Consider the following 18,986-nt stretch of genomic DNA (forward strand, 5'->3'; position numbering starts at 1 on the left):
CTACACAAGTCCTAAATTTAGGATATCCTACTGCCCACACAGATATGAAGGTGCTTTCAGTGCACTGATCGAATTAACATAAAACTTTAGGATTAAAGGGGAAACCTCAAAGGCTTTGGCAAAACAAGGCATCTGCTGACAAAAAACGCTTTTCAGAAAAGTGGTGAATTGATCTTTCGCTGTGAAAACATCAGCTTTTGCATTTCCTCTGAAGGGTTCATATATAACCTACTGACATGCACATAGTAGCTATCAAGACGTGTAGGTCTAGCAATGATTCTTGAACTGAAAAGGTCTGTCTCTTCCATAAGGGAATTTCTCCATTACAACTTGCATTTCTTTCTGAAAAAGAAAAGCTGGGGAATAAATCTCATGCCAACCTGCAGGGTTTTGGAGGCAGCAGTATCTAGGAGGACTGGTCACAAGTTTCCTAAGAGTCTGGAGGCAATTTAGTGATACTGAACGCTAGACACTTCAAAATTTTCAATACATTCTGGGTCATGGTTTCCTGCATGGTAAAAGAAGTTTTTCCTACATGGTAAAGACTACATATATAATAGCGCTGACTAGGTCACTAGATCATTTGCTGACAGTCTGAGCATGCTGGCACAACAGATTGAACTTTACCCATGCAAACGAGGAACCTTTAGAAAAAGAAACTACCTTCAGAAATACCTTCAGAAACTGTTGAAAAACCTGAGGAAAATCTGGAATGCATCCCTCTCATACTGTGGACAGACAAGATGATCACACAGAAAGACAGAGGATCCTCAGGATTCAGTATATCTTCCATTCTGGAAGCTAGGTCTAGACAGCTCTCCGGTTTTTGACATATGAGGTCTAGAATGTATGTACCATCCTGTGATGGCAAGACGTTCAAGAATCATTTGGCACAAAACCACATGCACTTGAAATAACCAGTTATTGCAGCACCTGTACCTAAAATGGCCCCAAAAATAAAAATGTCTATGATCACAGGAATGGTAACCAACTAAAAGACTACTATCCAGAGCCAAATATTCTCTGACCAGAGAGATTATCCCAAGATTAAATGATGCTGCAGCAAACAAGGCTAAATTTAAAGTCGGTCAGAGATCAAGGCAATACCAACAGGCTCGCAACTAAAGAAAAGTTCCCATTTTGATCTGAAGCTGGCAGAGCAGACTTCCATATTCGTCTGGTCAGACAGCCCAGCGCAAGATAGAAGTTGTCAGACATCAGCCTTATAACATCTAGATGCTGAAGGGAGAGAGACGGATATAGTGGATGTCAATGCTCCTCCTTCCATGTTTTGTCAGGATTGTCCATCCAGCTCAGAGTTTTATAGAAGACTACAGAACATCTTTCCCAGAAAAGCCATTTTCGTCCCCATGCCTCCTTTTTTGACAACACAGTAGTCTTCTGAAAGGAACCTTACATCCCAAACAACTGCATAATTTCTCAGAGTTTACAAGGAGGAAAAAAAAAAAAATTCTCCTGTCTACAAGGGGTTTAGTTGTGCTCTATAAAGACCTCATCTTAAAATATCAGGTGGACAGAGAAGTCATATTAGTAGAAAGGGATAGAGGAAGGAAGACAGAAACTGAAGTGAAAGGAAAACAGATTTTCTCACTGTTATGTTAACCACAAGAACAAAAAAGGCAAAAAACCCCCTGTTTGGAAGCAGAACAGCATCAATAGACCAGGCAAGATTGAGCTGACCCAATGAGAAACTGAAGAGTTGGGAGCCTTCTCTGACATTTATGGTTCACTAGGAATTGTAAAGAAGCAAAATTCAGATGGATTGAACAGACACTGTCAGAAAAGGCAGCACAAAACTGAAGTCCAAGTGTTTGCAAGATAATGTCTCAGATGTGCCCTGGCCCCACCAAGAGTCACAAACTTCCACTTTCAGCTCCTATGCAAGTGCCATAGTTAAATCTACAGAAGACTCCAGTTCTTTTACAAGAACAGTGCCCAAGTCAGGCAGAACAAGAGTGCAAAACATATTAGGCTTCTTTATTTCCTATTTTTCAGAAGCTGAGAAGTTGTGATTTGTACTCCTGCATACCTCGGTATCAAAATCTCTATGCAAAACAAACCACGTTTACAAGTTGCACCTCAGGAACCAGGTCTATCTTAAAAAGCTCAAGAACCTTTATGAATTTAAGCTTTAATTCCATATCTTTGCACTGGACAACTTCAGAATCTATCTGAACACTTATTTCTGTACATTAAACAAGAAAAGCCAACCATAACAGGAAATTATTTACTAAGTTTTTCTTACAGGTACAAGATTTCTCCATTTTAATGTATGAAATATTAGAATTGAAACATTTACCTTGTGGAGTTATGTGTGAATTATTTGCTTGAGTAGTAAGATGATTTTCCAGTTCTTCTATTTGTTGCCTGTATTGTTGCAGCTGTACTTCAAACTGCTCAACCAAGATTCTGAAGTAGCTAGATGAGTACAACAAAAACCTATGATTAAACTTCACTAGTTTGCCAATATTGTTTTCATCTGATCTATATCAGCTGACAATTTTCATTTAATTAATTGCAACAGTTATTTTCTATGACATTCTTGACATCCGTCCACCAGTGGAAAGAGAGTAAAGACTATTTCTCATATCTATGACAAAGATTCACTTAAGTGTAGAAATAAAACAGTGATTCTATGAAGCACTCAGTACAAATGTTACAAGAAGCAGAAAAAAAGAAATCCTATTATCAAGTTCACAGAATTGTAAAATGGTTTCAGCTGGAAGGGACCTTTAAAGGTCACCTAGTCCATCGCACCTGCAATGTGCAGGGACATCATCAACTACATCAGGTTGCTCAGAGCCCTGTCCAGCCTGGCCTTGAATGTCTCCAGATAAGGGGCATCTACCACCTCTCTGGGCAACCTCTGCCAGTGCTTCACCACCCTCATCATAAATAATTTTTTCCTTATATTGAGTCTGAATTTCTCCTCTTTCAGTTCAAAGCCATTACCTCTTGTCCTATTCATTACAGGCCCTACTAAAAAGTCTGTCCCCATCTTTCTTATAATCCACTTTTAAGTATCACAAGGCTGCAATAAGGTCTCCCCAGAGTCTTCTCTTCTCCAAGTTATACTATTGACTATTTTTTTTGAATAATAGTAACTCACTCTGCTGGGGCTGTATTTTCATGCTGGAGACCAGGAGGAGTTTTCTGTGTTCGTAATGCTATTTCTGCATTCTTTAGCTCCTAAATAAATACGGAAAATTAATAAAGGATAAGGTTCTCTATCAAGTGTTCAAAAAGAAAAATAGCTACAACTCTACGGTTCATTCACATAAAATATTTTCTTCATATATTTAAGGTAACACCGTGATATAATCCAACCAGAAATTCTTCAAATAATAGACTACCAGAAAATTGGAGAACTGCAAATACCAACAGAAATTTGGGGAAAGAACAAGTAACAGCACATACTGAAAGCACATTGAGCTCTCTGAAGTTGAGAAAATATTGCACTACACTGCCAGAGATAAGATCTAATTTCTGTTGTACTTCAGAAATCCTGTTATAATTATTGAGGATTAGGGGGAAAAAAAAAATTTAAGTCAAATGCAAGGAAGTGACACACCTAAAAGAGAAGAAATAGAACAAACAGGATTATTTTGCCTTTTTAAAAAAAAATATTAACTAGTTAAAAAAAAAAAGTATCTCTTTGGAAGTGATCTTTTTATGCATGAGAATTACAGCATACACTTCTGTTCAATACTTTCTAATAACTCTACCATTAGGAATTACTCAGTGCCTCCTTCTGCGATTATTTTCAACTGCACCACTTACAGAAATATGAGAATGTCAGTAAAAAGTTTTTGTTTTCACAGAAAATCGTTGGCTAGGCACCGCTATAGGGTATTTTCTTTTGTTATCACGAGATATCGACAAAAGAAAAAAAAATATCACCCTTTTTACTTTAGAATAAAATACACTTATTTATGTAGCAAGCAGCCTTGACGTGCCAGATGAAAGAAAAAGTGGTACAGAACTTAAAAAACACTCGCATCAAAAATTGAGCTCAAACTAGTTGCACAGTTAAGGTGCAGACTGGTGGATAGTTATGACTCAAGTTCACTAAATGAATATTACTGCTAGTTAAGATATTTTGGTCCCTGAAATGTTATGGGGTGGTGGTGGGTTTTGTTTTGTGTTTTTTTCTCTCTCAGTCGTCAGAAGAAAACATACTTGCATTTCTGCTGCTCCAGTCCAGCATGTTGTTACAAATATGTCTTCACTACTAGCTGAATATGTAACTGAAACTGAACTAAAGTAGGTACATATTCTCTTCTGTTGCCTTTGCTGAGGAGGAGTGCTTTCCCAAATAAAAGTAGTTTTATTGCTCTTGTACTTATCTGAAAATACTGACATCGCATATTTCAGTCTCTCCAGAAACTGCAAACAGAAGGGATTTGATTTTTCACTTTTAGTTTGGACACGTGTTAACTTGACTGATAAAGAAGGCTAGTTATCCCATATGAAATAATCAACATTCAAACTCTGCGTAATAAAATTTATATTCAACTATACCTGTGCAGTTTCCACTTTCAGCTTGTCAATATTAAGAGTGTTTCTCTGTAATCCACTGGCAACTACAGACAGAAGTTGTTTCAAAGCTTTAATGTCTTCTTGTACTTTAAGCATTGCTTTAGAGGACATTCTACTAATTTCTTCCTGAACTTGCTTTTGTTCTTTGACAAATTTCCTGGGGAAATTAAAAAGAACAAGATGAGGAGGAAAAAAAACCCGAAGTATTCAAGCTGAAATACTCAAGTATTTACTTTTGGGGTACATTATTTAAATAGCTATTAAAATAATTTTTCCAAAATCAAGTACTGACCAGTGAAGTTACAGTATAGCATAGTATTATCTTAACTCCTAGCATGCCAATACTGAAAAACAAACAAACAAAAACAAACAAAAAAAACCAACAAAAAAACACACCAAAAAAACCCCAAACAAAACAGAAAACCCCCAAACAAACAACACCAAAAAACCCACAACCCAAACCAACACCAAAACGCCTAAACTTCAATAGCAAGTGTTTAAACATGTGACACTGAACCCTGACAAGCTAAGATACATATCAATAATTTTATATATATTATAGTATATAGCATCTATGTAAATGTGATGTGTACTTCACACTCAACGACAGTGACATATAGTCTCCTCCTTGACTAGTCTACAACCTGGCTCCTTCCTGTCCGAGGAAAGGCTCTTTTACAGTTCTCTCTATTCCACATGAGGTCCACAATGCACATGCAATTTGGACATAAGGTTCAATACTTACTATGCACGTGCAACAGGCTTAATACTCCCAGAGAGAGATGGATCAGATTCTAAGAGCATATCTGTTGGGCATACCCATTTGTGTAAATGCATGGAAAAGCAAGGCTGAAAAAAATAAAACCAGCCCAAGACTTCAGCTGCTAGAGCTATCTGCCTACTCTGTTCCCAAGGTTAACCTGCAGAAAAGCCTTGGGCTAGTAAGTTATCCTGCATGCAGCCTGCAGCAGGGTGTTTTTGTCACAGAGCATTGACAGCATACAATACTTTAGTTATTAAACTATTATAAGTAAAAACCACTACTTACTGTAGATTTTCTACATCTTGACATATTACTGGAGGTAGATTTTCATCCTTTAGTGCTTTGCTATCTCTAAAAGAGACAATGCATGTTTAGATGGTGCTTTAATACTGCCAAACGTTTTTGCATAACTTCTAAATATCATTAAAACATTCAAGTGACTGATTAAACAGTTTTGCACCTATTGCATGTATGCCACAACTAGGAATGATCAGTCTCTAGCAGATGCCAGATAAGCTGTAGGTATTGCATTTGATGGGAAAATTGCAATGTTTAAAATGATGAACCATAACTACTAAATTGTCCATATTGCAAAAGTCTGTTATTTACATTTATGCCTTTTTCAAGATTGAAGTTGTACAAAAGCCAACATATTTAGTTCAGCTGTTTTCTAATAAGATATGGAATGCAAAGAAAATCTAAACACTTACTCTGGTCTTGTTCCTGTTTTGTCACCTAGAAAATAAAAACTGCAGGTCAGAAATAAAACTTTGAAGAACAAACAAAACAACTGTAGCGAGATTTTGAGAAAGAACTTAATTACTACAGTCTGCTCAATTTCTCCTGATAAGAGGAACAGATGAGGCTAGCCATAAAAGAAAGATGATTTTAATTTAATCCCACTTTACAGATAAATATCTTTCCAGGAACAATGGTTCAACAGTGGTGCTGACTTCTGGGCACACAAAGTAATGCAAAACATCTTGTGTCACTCGACAAGTCACTACAAATGCATAAACAACTGCAGCTGCATAAGAAATCTGTTCCTCTTATGCAACCACAACTCACTCAAACTTGCACTTACAAAACACTCAAGTGTCTAAATTCAGCAACAGCAGTCTCCTCTCAAGTAGGAAGGTAATGAAGGTTCGCCCACTGGACTTCCCTAAGAATTCTGCTATTGCATTAAGTTCAGTAATGAATGAGGTTATACAGAACTGAAGTTGTTACTGCTAACCTACCACCTACACACTCCAAACTATGCCTCTGTGGATCACGATGCCAAATGCCTCTGAGTAACAGAATGAAGCTGAAAACAGTATCATGCATAACACATCCCATAGTACAGCAGTCTGCTAGGGAGAATATCCAGCCTAAGTGAGTTTCATCTTCTTCAGCTGGATGGAATTCCCATCATCACTTCCCTCTCAGTGCCACCAGGACAGAAAGCAGCAATGTAGCTAAAGCTAGTGCCACAAACATTTCAAGCTGCACAAGCCAGTGCTCCGGCCAGGAGAAGCTACTTCTTTTAGAAGCAACACCTACTTAAATTGTCTGCAGACTCTGTCATCCAGTACCAGGACACTTAGGGAACCTGGAGTCTCAAACCATTCCCTATGCCTTTTGCTAAGTGTGTGGGGGGGGAAACAAAACCAAAAAACTACGTATACCTTGCTTTTTCTCTCTAGCCCCCCCCTTTTTTTTTGTGCCCCAGAACAATACTTACAAAATTAAAGATTTAAAATCAGATTTTGCTACTTTGTGGACAAATGCTTCAGTTTCTACATTTTTTAGTAATACATGAGAAAAAATTAGTATAACAGAAGCTTATTTTCCTGTGGCCATATTTCAAAGAAATACTAGACAGTCAGTCTTCAGTAGGAAAAGCTTTTTATAACCAATTCCAGAGAGAACAAAGGTGATAGTTCCTGTCTGTTCTGGGATTCCTAGGGCACTTTTCTTTGGTAGCCACACCTCCTCCTTCCTTTTCTTAAGGAAGGAAACATAATAAAAACCTCGAAACAATAAAACTACCACCCTTAAACCTTAACACAGTTCCTCATACAGTAGTACAAAGAACTGTACTGACAGAACTGAGTAGCAGCACACACGTAGGGATATTTGTCACGGTTGCTTAAGCTAGCACTACCCCTTATGGGAAACACTCCCAAATTAAAACCTAAACTTAAGAAAAAAAGAAAACTCAAACGGTCTACTTCAACATTTCCCACTGCTTAGCTAAGGGATCTCTGCTTATCATCCTGACAGCAACAGACCCATGCACCCAGTTCCACTACGCAACATACGGGGAATTCAGGTACGCATTCAAGTTTCCACCCTAAGAGGTGGGCAAAACAATGATGGGAGATGTCAGACTTAAGTAGATTTTGAGTCTGTGGTTCTGTGGTACTCATTTTAAGATATCTTTATATTATGAAAACATTGTGATATCCTAGTATTATAGTAACAGAAATCCCATAAGAACCTAGGAATCGGAGCCTTTTCATCACTCCCAGTTTCAGTAATAAGCTCCGAAAACAATCAACATCATGCAGAGCACTCCAGTTTGGATGGTTAATATGCCATCTCTTCTACAAGTATAAAAAAACCTGTGTCTCCACAGCATATGTTACTCTGTAAAGACGGTTTCATGGAGTTTCTATATTTCTTTCTCTTCTAGCTACTGGTACACGTAACTTAAAATTTAGCTGCTGAATGGAATCAAGAGATTCAATTAACAGTATTGATTCCCCAGAGAAAATGCACATTTTATAATCAGCTTTAGTTAAGCTTACTCTGAAAGTATAAAGGCAAGACAACACAACAGATGTCCGTGTGTCAATACTCAATATTCCGCTACTCAAGTACTTTAAAGCTACCACAGAGATAAAGTTCTTACAACTGGTTTTAACAACCTGATAGACTGTATCAGATAGAACTACGCACCACAGGAAACGCAGCTTTGAAGAATAACAGCTAAAACCAGGCCATTTTATTGTGCAGGTTTTCCAGAAAAACGAAGTTTAAGATCTGTTATAGTTAGACAAAGCTGGTTTCAAACGTATACTTTTTGTATTTGCAATGCCTTATGTAGCTCTGCTCCCTCCTCTAATGGCTATTTGACATATAGCTGCTCAGAAATCTGCCATGGCCTTTCAGCCAACAGCCCTGTGAGTCTTCACTCTGGAAAGGCTAAAGGATTTAGATCCTGGTTTGCAAGTATGATATTGGCTTATACTTATTTTAAATAAACAAATTTAAATTGCATTGCATTTGCAACCAAAATAATCTTCTTCTATGCAAGCACAATATCTAAGAATGAAGTTAACTGAAATGCCTTGGCAGGGGGAGTTAAAGTGGTCAGCTTTAATTCTACACTCCCAACACAACGGAATAGTGTCTTTGAGAAAATTATCAGAGCACTACAGCCATTAAAAAAAAAATTACAAATGTTTTAAAAACAAACCTACTCTTTTTGTCTGAAGAACTACTGAAATCAATGCCACCAAGACCTTCATTGGCAGTAGTTGAAGGAGTTGCAGTTGTCCCCAGAGTCAAACTCAAAGCATTCTGCCCAAGTCCTACAAGAAATCCAAACAGAATTTCTGTACTTGGAACACTGATAATTACAACTTGCTTGCGATTTCAGGTTCCTTTTACTACATTTGGATTTTTAAAAAATATACAAAATAAACAGAGAATAACAAGTCTTTTTATGTAATTTCTTCACATTACGAGGTAGCTAATTAGATAGCTAACATCATCAGCAACTTAAGTGTCTTTCTGTTTCTTTTATAGTTTAAGAGCAGTTTTACCAAGACTACACCGCGGTGTAACAAATTTTTCCTCTAGAGCTGAAAAAGACAGTATTGTCATTTTACAGGTTACTAACAGTTAAAGATTTTATTCAGACTAAAAGCCACCCAAATAAGATTTCAACTTCTCCACAGTTGAAGGAGATACGTGTTCTCTCCCATTTATGATCAATGTGCTTGCGTCAATTATTGCAAAGTTTCCAGATTTCATTTTTATTGTCCGTGGATTTCAACACTATTCTTAACTGTAACTCTTAAAAATTACACTTTCACAGCATTAAGTTTTATATAAACTAAACCTTACATTACAAATTTATACAATCACACATTAAATTTCAACATTTTGAGCCACAAGGGGGAAAAAACTAAAATAACTTTTACCTGTTGCTGCTGTGCTTGTATTCTGGAATAGTGAACCTCCTAAACCTGCTAAGGCTCCTCCTAAGGAAAGGCCTGTGGAGGCAGTTGTAGTTGCAGCAGTTGTACCACCCAGATTTAATGTAAAGCCAGTAGTTCCTGCAGAGAAAGAAAATGAGCTTCATGCAGACACTGCATCCAAATATATCCATAGACAATCTGAAATAACTGAAAGCTCTGAACAGCATCTTTATCATAATTGGATAATAAATTAAATTGTTCTTATTTCCTGCAGATCTTCCAAAGCCATAGAGACTTTTGAATCATACGTGATTTTGTTCTACAATATCATAATCTTGATCAGTCCATGTTTACCCGCAACTAAAGAAAATCTGAGTCTCACAGAATACTAGAGAATCTAGAACTTTCCACAGAATTTATTTTACAGCATAATGGATCTAACAAGTGCTATTGACTTTTCATATTAAAAAGTTGAAAAGTTAATGTTTTACGTGAAACAAACTATTTTACAAAAGACACATGATACAAGAAAATTTCATTGGTAGTTTGAGCTGCCTTCTGGAATCAAGCATCCCAGATTTGGTAGGATAGGGAAGAACTGAGCACAGAAAGACCACAGGCATAAACAAACAGTGCAGAGAGCAGAGATAGCTGTGCTCAAATGCAGATTCCTAAGAAAAATGAACTCCAGTCTTAATTATCATCATGCACAGCGCAGTTTAGGTGAGTTAAATATGACGGCAGGTGCGTGCCACTATGAGAACTACACTGAAAAAAATCTTCCTTTCACTACTAGTTAACCATTTCAGGTCATCTACAAAAGGCAGACATTTTACAAACTTTTCAGCTGCTCAAGTAGCAAGCTTTCAACCATCAGTGGTGTTAACAATAACAAAAATAGTGATTTTACATGATGAATCAGTTCTTGCTACATTCCTACTGACTTAGGTTATATGCTGCCTATATCACGTGGTATACTGCCCTCTATATAAACATAAATCTATCTGTATTAGGGTACTCAAATTTAGAACTAGTGAAGTCCAATGAACCTTCTTAATAAAGTATCAGAAAATTATGTAAATACAAGAAAATTAGAGTGTAGCATTGTTTTACCATGAAGTTTTATTGTTAAAAACAAAATAAACCAACACAAACTCCAAATCGCCTGAACATTTTCCTACCTGCTGCAGGAGTCGATGTAAGAGCAGATGATAATGACAGGCCACTGGCTGAGGTAGAAGTAACAGGTAAAGCAAATGGTGTGGCTGAACCTGCAGGTTTGTTGAAACCCAAACTAAAGCCTGTGGTAGCTGCTGATGTGGTGGCAGGTGTGCCTGAAAGAAACCCAAACCCAATTATCGCTCTTAGAACATCCTCTTTGAGAATAAATGCTCAGTTCACCTTCTCTTCTGAACTACTCCCAATTAACCATCATGAGCACCATGGCATGCAAGATCATTTGCATCAAGTAAAATATCCCCATAGCACCTTTCAGCTAAATTTCAAAGGTTTACATTAATTGCACAGGCATTTTTGCTCCAGAATTCCTAATGATCCAAACGGCTTTAATCATGGACTGGTGATTATATCTTGTGGTAATCTAAAAAAACCTGTAAAAATAAGAGCTGCCACCAGGAGCATCTAACAGAAGCAGCAAAGTATTGGTAGACGGAGCTGTAAACAGTTATCGGCCAAAATACAGACTAAAAATTCTCAATTGGATGTGCATACCAAAATGAATCCACATATCCTTTGGATTTCTAAACATGAAAAATATGTTGAAATGTTATTCCCTCAAACTTTGCTGTTGAACACTTTTGAAGTAAACCAAATAAAGCTTCCACTTCTTGCTGTTTTCATGATAAGAATACATTTTACGTTCTAGAATCCATATTCCAAGGTAAAGGAGGAGTGTGCTCATACATACACAAACCACAATAGCAAGTATAAGAAACACATACTTGGTGTCCTCAGTAACTGCTGTGTGTGTTTTGGATGACATTATTTCATTCAGTTACTGAAAAGAAGTAACGTTCATCTGCAAAGTACCAACTGCCACGTATGACTACGCATCACACAGTCTGTTCTGTGTTATTTGCTGTTCCTCCCTTCTGCCCAGTTCATTCGCTTCTTTATCCGACACCATTTTCTCTTATTTATTCACAGCATGGCTTCCTGAATTCTTGGACTGCAGTCTGAGCACCACCCCCACCCCTAACATTTGTGTTACTCAAGCTTAGTTTATCCGCAGACTGGTGTTTAAAAAGAAAACAACACTCACTACGTATTCCTGTATTTCTAATGACAGCTGAAAAATAGTCACTAAAGATGCATCAGAGAAACAAAAGCAAAATATTCCTAATGTCCTTTCCCAGTTCAACCTTCTTTATTCTTTTAAGAGAGGTAATTTATGCCTTTATAACATTACAATCCAAATTAGGTCCTTACCTAGTGTCAGTCCTGTAGCAATAGTAGTTGCTGTTCCTGCTTTAAGAATACAAACAAACAGAATCAGAACAGTAATTGAAGACCACACAGTAGCTATGATAGAAAAAATATGAAACAAAACACTAATAGTAATACATTATGAAACTATTATTCAAGTTTTTTCTTTGGTATGTTGAAAGTAAAACAACATTAACATAGAAAACTATTTGTAAGTAGCAGCAGCACAAATCAAAGCATAACTGACTTCAAAAAAGTAATTTTTCTTTATAAGAACCTGCTAACAGTGAAGCTGACATTAACACAGCAGTTTAGCAAATTGTTTGAAATTTCAAATAAAAGGGTAAACAAAAATATGGAAACTAGTAATTCCATCAAGTATTTTTTTCAGCCATATGGCAGTATGTCATATTAGTTATACTGTAAATCTGCCGTTTTACATGCTAAGAGGATCGTAAGGTCCAAAATATTTGCAAAATCCTGTGTCTTGGTTTAGAGTTTCTCCCCCACTAGTAATTTAAAGAGATGATTTTGAACACAATGCTAGGCCATTTCATATTTTAAAAAAGCATCGTTTAGAAGATCAAAGGAATCATTGAGAGCTCAAAGAAAATTACCCAAATGTAGCTCAACACAGTAATACAGGCTTTCAAGTCTACTGTTAAATTTATTTCTAGTAGATTGGTTCTTAGAACTTCCCCTACCTACTCATACAAACATACAAGAAAAAAAAAAGGCCATTTTGCCTAACAATAATGGAATAATTAAAATCCATTAGGTTATGTCTGCATGATGGCTGAAGAAAAAAAAATATCTCCAGTCAGAAAAGTTTTATTCTTGTGCTCTCCAATACTTCTATAAGATCTGAATTAGATACCTGAAAATACTAATTTCCTCATGTATATTGCTGATATTAAAAAACCTTAAACAATGAAACCAGAAATTATTACTATAGCAGGATTACAAATACTAATGATCTCGCCATGTTTTTAAATATTTTTCAGATCAAAATACATCACAATCTTAGATCATAACTTTGAGCATACTGGATGAAGAGTTAGATTTCTGGAAAACATCAGGATTCAAATTACATAACAATTTATATATATGCCCAGATAGTTTTCTGGTAACTGCATTTGTGTTTCTGCAGCACTGATACTGCAAAATTCTCAGTGAATGACCTTTTAAACTGTTCAATGAGGCCTTTTTACAAAACTACTTAAGTAATATTCCAAGTTACAGAACTACTGTAAAGAAGTAAGCACATTATGACGACTCAATTTTTGTGTACAGATGATTTATTTCTTCACTGTTGATTCAAATTTATGCTGTACAAGATTTTTTTTCTACCTGTACTGGTGCCTCCTAGTGTAAAGACAGGTGTTGATTTTGATCCAAAAAGTCCACTCCCAAAGCCCACTGAAGGAGCTGATGTAGTTGCTGTAGCAGTGGAAGAGCCCAGAGTTCCAAAATTAAGTCCTCCTGTTGAGCTATTACAAAATAAGACTATTAGCAATCAATTTTTCAAAATAATCCACACTCCCCATTATTTCAGTTTCTTTCCCACTCCACTGTTTATTTTCCCAAACCACACACAACGCAGCTGGAGAAGACAGAGTCCAAGCTCACTGCCACCAAAGAGGAAGCCTGTCTCCCTCTTTCCTTCCACAGCTCCGTAACTCCCACTGCTTCCCTGACACAAGCTCCAGCATTTCTTCAACTTGCTCAGCTGATACATCTTACAAGACCAGCGGGAAATTTGAACTTCTTGCCATTAAATCACCTCATTAGTTCTGCCTAATTATTCTCCCTAATGTACTGAAATGGGAGAACAAGTACTAGAGGCAGCACAAAGATGACAACAAACCTGCAAGAACATCTTTTCAAAGCAGGCTGCAAGTCCAGTTGGACACCTCTGACCAGAAACCGCCACCAATGTTACTTTATTTCATTCTAAAATGATAAGCACAGACATAAGCATTCACATCAACAGTGCAACTTTGCCCTATCTTATCACTGAAACACGCTGATGCAGGAATTCATTTTCTAACCAAGATGCCTTCCTTCCCCACGGGTGCAAACCACAGAGCACCCATGCCCACCAGACCTTCTCTTCTGACTGTATACTTGTCAGAAAGCTACAAAAATAAACTTCCAGAGCTATTTTCACAGATAAAGGGGAAGAGAGAGGAAGGAGAAAATCAGAGATCAGTCATCGCCGCAAAAATTATGCCTTTTTATTTATTTTGGGTAACTACAAATTTTAGGAGTTTCATGGCAAATGTAGAACAAACTTCACATTTACCAAAGAACACACTAACCTACTGTACAAATTCTGAGGCAATACAATAATCATTATCATCTCTAACAAAAAAAAAAAATCACAGGTACTAGAAGCCAGGTGAATCTATGATTTTACAAGTTTTGTTCTTAAACTGACAAGAGATCAGCAGAATAATTTACTTGTAGTAACTTCTGACTTCCATTTGTGAGCCTTTTTAGAAACTACATAAGTTTTCTCTAACTTACACAACATTTTGCATATGTACAACAGTAGCACTGAAATAAAATGCAATTTGGACTTCAGGGTACCAACTGTCAAGAAATATTTTATGTTTCAGGTGTTCAGTATTTTCTCATTGTTCCCTCATCTCCTTTCTCTTCTTGTATGACAGCAGCTCCTAGGCATTAACAAGTTAAACACAAAAATAAATCCTAAGAAAAAAAGGAAAAAAGGCTGTACTTGGTTCTACATTAAAAGTTCTCAAAATCTCTACAAACTGATTGTAGCAAGCCCAATAAAAGATGGCTGCAAGTTCAAAAGCTAGGTATGAGTTATTCTTAAAGAAGTAATTCAGGAAGCAGAGCAGCGAAGAAATTTAAGTGGACACAGACCTGCTAAATGTCCCAATTCACAGGAGCCAAAGCATTTCAGCTTTCCTCACTCCCAACATTTCAATATACCAAACTACAGCACCATGACCTAACTGCCTGTAAACTTCAATGTACAATATGGTGCTTCTCTCACTAGTCAAGGGCTTATGTTACTCATCTTTTTCCAGTATAAAGATGATTTATCTGTGAAAATTCTTCTTGTTTCAGCATTCCAGTAAAGGAAAGCTATGCTACCAAAGATGCAATTCACCACTACAGGACAAAAGCCCCCAAATAAAATGAAGTGGCATTTTATTTGGTTTTTTTAACATAGCAAGAAACTAAAATGTAGAAATAAAGTAATGGCAGCATTCTCACTAGCAGGAGAAAGCATGTGCTGGATAAAACAGTGGAAAAAAAAAAAAACAATGAAAAAACCAACACACTATAAAAACATTTAAATTCAAGAGGAAGTTTCTACCAAGTGCAGATCAGCAAGACAAAAGAACTTCCTTGTTTCAGGCAGTACAGTTAGAAAAATGTGTTTGAATAAAGAGGTATTTTTCTAACTTCCACATTTTAATCGCAGGAAACCTGCATTAAACAGGCGGGAAGCAAAATAAAGTTAAGTTCTTTACCAACTCCATATAAGCTTCACTATGGGGGAAAAGAAAAACAGCCATGTAACACAACAATGTCACCAATCCGTCATGACCACAAAATTAAGAGTATTAGAAGAGACTCAGAAAACTTGTCCCCTCTCCTGTAAGCTTCCAAAAAGCAATACTGTCATTTCATCCAGATATATTCCTTCAGATCCAGATGTTCCATTCCCTTCCCCTCACACTGCTAATTCCAGACAATTCTAACAGATAAGTATTTTCAAATATATCTGCTTCAGGTCGAATTCCCTTGAGTAGCTCACCCTGTCCATTTAGTTTACATTACAGTGAGCAGTTCTGCCTGATCAGATTTTGGAAAAACTTTGATACAAAGTACTAATACTCAATGGAGGCATAATTGCAAGCAAGTCAGAAAAAACAATCTCTGCTAGTACAGTCGTGTGCAAAGAAAGAAAAAAGGGGGGAGAACCAGCAACAACACTTACCTATTATTCTGAGAAACCTAAATACTAACAATGCCTTTAGCACAGAGCCTGCACAGCAAAGCACAGTGAAGTTCTCCTTTTACTCCAAGACGCTATGAACCAAATGCAAGGTTATCTGTGTCAGAAAGGGTAAGGCTGCTCCTAACTTCGAAAAAAATATTAAATATTTGGGCTTTGACGTCAATGAGCTCCACACCACACACACAAGCTCAGTTGGACTGCTGAAGTCTGGATATGCATATGATTCACATTCTGTGTTCAGAACATTAGAGATAACCGAGACGCTCTGCTCAGACAAGGCCAAACTAAAGCAGAACTACAAGAGCACGTCCCTTTGTTTTCAGCTGCTGAGTAGACTGATCCCTACGTCTATATCTACGAAGCCGGCCGTGAAGCAGATGAGGCCGGGGGGCACCGCCAGCCACTGCGCGCCGGGGCAGACGCGGTGCTGCCGGTTCATCCATGCACCAAGGGCCCTTTCGGCCTAGACTGCCGGAACTCCGGACCCACCCGGGGCAGCACGAGGCGCTGAAACACGGGGGCTGCGCTTCCCCTCCCCGGGCCCTCACCCACACACACGCGTGCCGCCCAGGCCTGCCCGCCGCGCCCGCCCAGGCCAGGCCAGGCCCGCGGGGCAACGGCGGCCTCGGTGGTGCGCTAGGCCGCGGGGCTCAGCCCCCCCAGGCCGCGGGAGTCTTGGGGCGAGGGCCTGCGGTAGGACCGAGCGGGGGTGGGGGGCGCCGCATTACCTCAGCGTGGCGGCTCCGAAGGAAAATCCCCCGCCCCCGCCTCCTCCTCCTGCTCCGGCGGCGGCGGCCGCCGCGGAGCCCAGTGTCCCCGTGCCGAAGGAAAAGCCCGCAGACATGGCGGCAGCGGCGGGAACGGCCGGAGAGTGGGGCTGGGAGACGGCAGCGGGGGCCGGGGAAGAGCGGCGGTAGCGGCGGCCTCCTCAGGAGCGGCGGCGGCCTCCTCAGCGCCGCATCCCGCCCGGCGGCAACTTCGAACCGAGCGGCGGCTGCCAGCGCGCGGGCACCCGCCACGCTCCCTGCGCGCGCCCGCCGCAGTGCACCACGGGACGGCGCCGCGGCCGCCTCACGCACCGGCCCTTAAAGGCACAGTAACGCGCGAGGTGCGGCCTCGTGTGGCCGCGGCTGCTGGGGCAAACGGCCGAGAAGGTCCGGCTCGGGGCGGGTCCCAGAGCCTCGGTTTAAAACGCGGAAGCACCCGCGGCTGAAGCCGAGGGGAGGGCGCGGCGGGTGTGCGGTGCCGCCCTTGGCGGGTTCCCGGCAGAGCGGAGATAAGGGACGCCCTGTGTCGGCAAGCCGCCCGGGAGGGAACCAGCGTCCCGCGAGCCGTGCGCCTGGCCGAGCGCTGGCCCGGCCGCCTTTCTGAGGCGCTGCGGTGCCTACGCGGCTGGTTCCAGTGCCCTCCTCGCTGCCCGCGCCTCTGCCGGGCGGGCTGTGGAACCGCAAAGGTGGCCTCCAGGTGACAGGCCAGGAAGCAGGAAACCAGCTCAAAATCCAACTCAAATTCCATGGAGACCCCAAAACTCAGTTTCAGGCTGAACCTGGGATCTCGACTAGCACAATAGCACATGGCTCCTGTCTGCCTTTCCAAGGACCCAGTGGTTCCTAACGCTGTCGTACAAACCTGAATGTCGCACACTCGATAATAAGTTGCTGCCCACATTTACCACACAAATTACTGCTCTCATTTTCCCTACCAGGTGCTACTCCGCATACACACGCCACAGGGCACGCATGAAGCCAGGGAAGTGGTTCCACTCCCTCCCTGACTGGTCACCAGATCACAACCTGTCTCTCATATAAAACTGGGGAACTGTAAGAATCCACTGCTGAAATGCAGGATAGTTTCTCAGGGTATCCTACACGCCACATTTGCTCAGGAAAAGGCATTACTAGACTTTTAAATTACCTCATAGTCTAGATGACTCATAGTGCTATGGAAGGTTTTATACGGTTACCTCTGGAGTTTCTCAAAACACCCCAAACAACGCAAAATCCTCTGCGTTCTGCTGTTCAGTGCTGTGACTGCTGAGGAGTACAGATGGCTGACAGATGTTATCCACTGAAAAGATAACATCTTTGGGATTAGTGATTGGTGACTGGATTGCTGTCCTTTATACAAGGCAGAGCTCCAGGCATATAGTTAAATGTATTTTTTGATGTTTAGTCCATATTTACTTACATATTGCACACACAAGCCTATCTTTGAACATCTTAAAGACATGGAAGCCCCCAAATTGTGAAATGTTAAATAGAATGATGGCCACAGAGTCATTTGTCAATAAATTCTTCTGATCTGACAGGCCACGAAGTGACAAGATACATTGGCATAACAGGAAAAGGGGACCTGTCAAGTAAAAAGTGACGCCTTTGTAGTATGATTTTAACAACTGGTGACAGTCTGTGAATGTCACTGCTCAAAAACTTTAAGTTCAAGAGCATTAAGTCTGTAGATTAGTACAAGAGGTAGATTAGTACAAGACGTTAATTTTGTATAAAAACTGTCCTACTTGTTTCTAATTTAGATAACAATCATGAAAACAGCAAGACATATAGCCCATTCTGCAACCTTTAAGCTAAATTTTGTGATGTCTCTTAACTACTGTACAGCACACGCAAGATTTTTATGCACCAGCACCCACACGACTGCGACACGGATGAGTCATTGCACTGTGCAGCTGTTACTTTGCTCTTGTACAGCATAAAACTCTAAACTGCCCAAACACACTTTACCAGTTCCTACTTCGGTAAGGCCTTTGACACAGTCTCCCAGAAGTTCCCCACGGAGATGCTGTTGATGTACGGGCTGGATGAGCAGTGAGGTGCATTGAAGTCTGTCTGAACAGCCCACAGGGAGGTGATCCATGGCACAAAGCCTAGTTGGAGGCCAGTAGGGACCCAGGGGTCAATACTGGGTCCAGTCCTGTTTAATGTCTTCATTAATGACCTGGATGATGGGGCAGAGTGCACCCTCTGCACATTTGCTGAAGACACACAACTGGGAGGAGTGGCTGGTA

At 39.8% G+C, this 18,986-nt stretch overlaps 1 protein-coding gene across 4 annotated transcripts in view; it reads right to left on the reverse strand.

Annotated features, from left to right (window-relative positions):
• NUP58 (nucleoporin 58) overlaps positions 1-16,980 on the reverse strand; it is a 39,855-nt gene extending 22,875 nt beyond the window's left edge. For 2 of the 4 annotated variants that reach the window (XM_065647105.1, XM_065647089.1), the window contains exons 1-11: positions 16,693-16,980; positions 13,312-13,451; positions 11,965-12,000; positions 10,698-10,850; positions 9,520-9,654; positions 8,794-8,904; positions 6,034-6,058; positions 5,609-5,674; positions 4,543-4,717; positions 3,131-3,210; positions 2,321-2,439 (exon numbers count right to left, since the gene is read on the reverse strand). In XM_065647105.1, the coding sequence (XP_065503177.1) occupies positions 2,321-2,439; positions 3,131-3,210; positions 4,543-4,717; positions 5,609-5,674; positions 6,034-6,058; positions 8,794-8,904; positions 9,520-9,654; positions 10,698-10,850; positions 11,965-12,000; positions 13,312-13,451; positions 16,693-16,808 (1,156 nt within the window). In that variant the 5' untranslated portion in view covers positions 16,809-16,980. Of the gene's footprint in view, positions 1-2,320; positions 2,440-3,130; positions 3,211-4,542; positions 4,718-5,608; positions 5,675-6,033; positions 6,059-8,793; positions 8,905-9,519; positions 9,655-10,697; positions 10,851-11,964; positions 12,004-13,311; positions 13,452-16,692 lie in introns of all 4 variants that reach the window. The other 2 variants (XM_065647097.1, XM_065647080.1) reach the window with 1 other exon arrangement.
• Positions 16,981-18,986: the final 2,006 nt, after the last annotated feature.

Source organism: Caloenas nicobarica, chromosome 1 (assembly GCF_036013445.1).
Source record: "Caloenas nicobarica isolate bCalNic1 chromosome 1, bCalNic1.hap1, whole genome shotgun sequence".
Taxonomy (NCBI): domain Eukaryota; kingdom Metazoa; phylum Chordata; class Aves; order Columbiformes; family Columbidae; genus Caloenas; species Caloenas nicobarica.